Source organism: Mesocricetus auratus, unplaced genomic scaffold (genome assembly GCF_017639785.1).
Source record: "Mesocricetus auratus isolate SY011 unplaced genomic scaffold, BCM_Maur_2.0 Super-Scaffold_100004, whole genome shotgun sequence".
NCBI classification, from domain to species: Eukaryota; Metazoa; Chordata; class Mammalia; order Rodentia; family Cricetidae; genus Mesocricetus; species Mesocricetus auratus.
In genome coordinates, this window is record NW_024429189.1 from 56,463,225 (window position 1) to 56,467,970 (window position 4,746).

At 35.3% G+C, this 4,746-nt stretch overlaps 1 protein-coding gene across 1 annotated transcript; it reads right to left on the minus strand.

Moving 5' to 3' along the window:
- Positions 1–1,217: 1,217 nt before the first annotated feature.
- On the minus strand, positions 1,218–2,365 carry LOC101839168 (olfactory receptor 4C11-like). The gene is given in 2 exon segments (XM_013120672.2): positions 1,218–1,894; positions 1,897–2,365. Coding segments are annotated over 2 exon segments (897 nt in total). The 3' UTR covers positions 1,218–1,466.
- Positions 2,366–4,746: the final 2,381 nt, after the last annotated feature.

Genomic DNA, 4,746 nt, shown 5'->3' on the forward strand with positions numbered 1-4,746 from the left:
GAGTGTCATATCTTGGACTCACTGCCAGTGGATTCAGTGGTGCCCATTATATATAGAGAGATAACCTTGCTTAACCAAGACACAGGGGTGGGGGGCAGGGAGTAGAGATTTTCCTTGGTTATGCCTCAAGTAGATGATGGAACAAACATATTAGACTTCCTAGGAGAGTCCTTACCATTTCTGAGGAGCAGATTGGAGGAGAGGGGGAGTGGAGGGAGTGGGAGAAAAGGGGGGAGGGAGAAATCGGATTAGCATATAAAATATAAATTAATAATAAAATAAAAAATGTCTATGTATATATTTAAAAAGATACTTTTCAAATTCAAAGGCTGGATAAACTGGAAAGACAGTTCAGCACTGTTACAAACAGACATTCATTTTATAAAAAGCCAAGGTGTGATTCTCAGAAGACACATGACGGTTTACAGACACATTTTATTCAAATTCAAAGCATAATATGCTATAGTAACAGTAATTTTCCACTAGAAAAAAATGATTATGATGATCATGGTTCAAGATGAAATGTTTCCCAAAAGTTCAAAAGTGTCCAGTTATTATTTTAGAAATATAGTGTTATTAAAACCTCAATCAGGAATCTTTCTAAATTTGAGGGCCTCTTCCAGTGGGAGAGTTCTCTCTACTTGTGCTAACATTATTAAAGGCTATGGGTAATTACACACATATACATACACTAAAATCCTATAAAGGATAATATCCAAAATGAATGTTAAATTACCTAGCATGCATAAATAAATGCATGCATATATATGTATTTATCATTACAGATAGTTAGATAGAGGATAGGTAGATAGAGAGAGAGAACGCACATATATACACAGATAGAGAGGTAGATAGATGATAGCCAAATAGATTTTAAGACAGAAATAGTCACACATATATTCTACCCATAGCATCAATCATAATAGCAATTAGCTAAAAGATGTCCCCTAGGTAGGTGCTAACAATAAGGAATATTTGAAGAGGAAGAATATGATCACATAAGTGCACTCAAACACACTTTTACATACACACAGTTTCACACACAATACACTAACACTGTGCCTTAGAACAAAACTTCTATGAATTTGTGAATGTATTGCATTTCTTTTATTGAAGAAGACATTAATGAAAGCATCATGAGGAAACAAAATCACATTCCAAAATAAAAAATCAATAAGAAAATTAGTTGAGAAAAGGTAAACATTCCAGTGCTCTAAATATAAGATGTTTTATCTGAACATGGAAATAATAGGGTTCAATATCTATGACAATATAACTGAGATAAATACATTTCTTTTCTGTTACATATTTTTTCCAAAAGCATAATTTGATATTTATTTTAGAATGCGTCCATTTTGCCCATTCTCTAGAAGAAACCAAAGGACCATTCCCAATGCAGTGATATTCTAAACATATAACTAAAAGCTAAGGTTTTCTTTATTAAAATAAATATACCTTTTGATTTCTTATATATCACCTGAGATTTTTTTGCACCACAGCTTTCTCATGGCATTTTTAACTTCCACATTCCTCAGGGTGTAAATCAGAGGGTTGAGAAAGGGTGTACAAATTGTATAAAACACCGATATCACTTTTTCCATAGGGAAGGGGGTGGCAGGACGTGTGTATATAAATATGCAAGGCACAAAAAACAAGACTACTACAATGATGTGTGAGACACAAGTGAACAGGGCTTTTTTCCTCCCTTCAGCACTGTGGTTTCTCAGGGAATACAGAATGATGACATAGGAGACCATGAGCATGAGGAAACTCACTGTGCAAATGGTTCCAGTATTGGCTACCAGGAGAAGGTTGATCACATATGTGTCTGAACAGGCAAGTTTCAACAGTGGCTGCAAGTCACAGAAATAGTGATCAATCTCATTGGGACCAGGGCCAGAATTATCTGAACTGAAGAATGCACAAAGGATCCTACACAGACTGTAGCCACCAGCATCTCACAGAACCGACGGTTCATGATGGTGGTGTAGTGAAGAGGCTTACACATTGCCACGTAGCGGTCAACAACCATGAAGATGAGGATGAAGGTCTCCAGGGAGCCAAATAAATGAAATGTAAAGACTTGGATTATGCACTCATTGAAAGAGATAGAGGCCTCCTTCATCCGGGAATCGATAATCGTTCTAGGAGCTACAGTTGTAGAAAAGCAGGTGTTAGAAAAGGATAAGTAAAACAGGAAGAAGTACATGGGGCTCCCAAGTGCCTGGCTTGTCTTGATGGTAGCCATGATCAGCAATGTCCCTGTATAAAAGAACAAGAAACTGGCAAGGACTATGTTCTTCCTCCTGTGGTCCTGTGTCAAGTCAAGGAGAAGGAAACTGGTCACTTTGATATTCACCTGCATGATTCATGAATGGTAAGCAAAGAAAATGAGATATGTCATCTGTAAAAGAAAGGAACTAGTTTTAATATGTTATGTGATAGATAATTTTAAACAAAATGTATTTCTTTCTCATAAATGTATTCTACGTCTGAATTATTAAAATATTTTCCAACCCTGTATTCAATTTAATATTTATTAGTGTCATGAAAGATGATGAGAATGACACTTTCACCATAGCAATCTTCATACATAAATGATTGGCTTTAACATGGTTCTGATTAAGGCAGACACCCACAGTTAAACACTGAACTTAACCCATGGAACTCAGTGACAGGGAGGAGCGATGAGCAAATTGGCAAAGAATGGGCTGGCAAAACCAGCAGAGACAGCTTATCTGAACAGGGGAGAGCTCTTGGATCCCAGACCAACAGCTGGGAGGCCAGCATGGGATTGATCCAGACTCCCCGAATGTGAGAGTCAGTGATTAGGCCTGGGCAATCTATGGGACCCTGAGCAGTGGATCAGTGTTTATCCCTGGCATACAAACAGAAATTGTGTGTCCATAGCACGATTGCTTTCTCAGCCTGGACTCTTAGGGGAGTACCTGGACCCTGCCCTGAGTGAAATGACAGACTATAGATATCCCCTATGTGGAAGGAAATGGCAATAGGGTGGGAGGCTGGGGGGGATGGGGAGTGTGGGAGGAGGGGAGGGAGAGGGAACTGGGATTGACATGTAAAACAAGCTATTTAAAATAAAAATAATAATAAAATAGAAGAAAATAAAAAATAAAATAATAAAAAAGAAGAAAAAACATGGTTCTGATTAATCTTTCTGTTTAATAAATGTAAAATGAAATGTATACTTTCCTTTATTACTTATCGCATTGTTTCATGGACAAATATTGTGGAGGCCATGACTTATGTAAAGTTTTTCTCTACATGGAAAATTTTCAGTATCCTTTGAAGTGGTCATATAAATTTGGCTAGACCATACATTCAATAAAATTATTATTTACCATTACCCATTAATAACATGCATTAATAAGAAATACAACACTCTTTTAGAGGTAATGTTTTTTGAAAGAAAGAAGAAATTCAGCAACCTATAAATAATCTGGTAATATCTTAAAACATTCATCAAGATATTTTGTAAATAGTGTTTATATACAGAAAATACTGTTCCTTGATAATATACTATTAAATATCTCAAAAATCTCTTTTTCTTCTACTACTGAAAAGCATACCTTATGGTATTCATATGCTCTGAGAATACCTTAAAATGAAGGGTTATTTTATATTATCTAAAGGTAAATGTTTGCAACCTAAATATCCTCATACATAACCTTAGTGCTTATTGCCAGGAATTTGTTGTAAGATCATATCACAATTGTCATCTACAGGGGAGTACTTAATATTCACGAATCTAAAAATTCCACTTTCTCAGACAACAGGAAAGTTTCAAAAGATGAAAGGAAGTATGGTTTTAGAGAAGGGGATGGATGGTAGTGTATGTTTGACTATTTTAGTTCAACCTATTTTCAGATTTGGAAATTATGATCATGTCTATGTATATAATATCACTTCTTTAAATAAAACCTATTTATATACTGGAGGAAATTTTATAACAGACTATCAAATTCAAGACATTTCTAGCTTCGGCTTATCAAAATATCATTGACAAACTGATATGTAATGTATTTAATATATTCTGGAAGACTCACTTATTCACAGTGCTCTTCCAATCCCTGCTACAATCACCAGTACACCGTGGTGAGAACTGTGAAGTGGTCTAAGGCAGAATCTGATAACTAAGACAGATACAAGGTTATCTGTATGTGCATGTTTCACCTCATCCTTGGAATCTGGATCACTTCACTAAATTTTAAAGATATCTTTCTGGCACTATTTTAAATGAATAAAATTAATTTTTATTTTGTGTGTATGAGCATTTAGCCTGCATGTGTTTCTGAACACCATATGTGTGCGTGGTACCTGAAAAGTATGAATGCTTTGCTTGTATGTGAGTGCTGAGTTCCAAAGAGTTTCTAAAGTAGGAATTGATTCCATGGAAATGGGCTTAGTGATGGTTGTAAGAAAGAGTGTGAGTTCTGGGTATCTCAACCAGGTCTTCTGCAAGAGATATAAGTGCTCATAACTGCTAAAGTATCTCTCCAGAACTGCATTCCACTATTTAAAACAATTACTAAACATGTCTAGTTAAGTTACTCACATTTGGATTTCAATAATAAAATCATAACAAATTTTACTTGCAATGCATTTTCCCTGTCAAGAATTAAAACCATAAGGAAACAGTATTCATAACTGACTTTCTAAATTACAATTAATGCCTTCCTTATTCGAGAATGTTGTATGAAATGAATAATTATCATGAGTATCTTA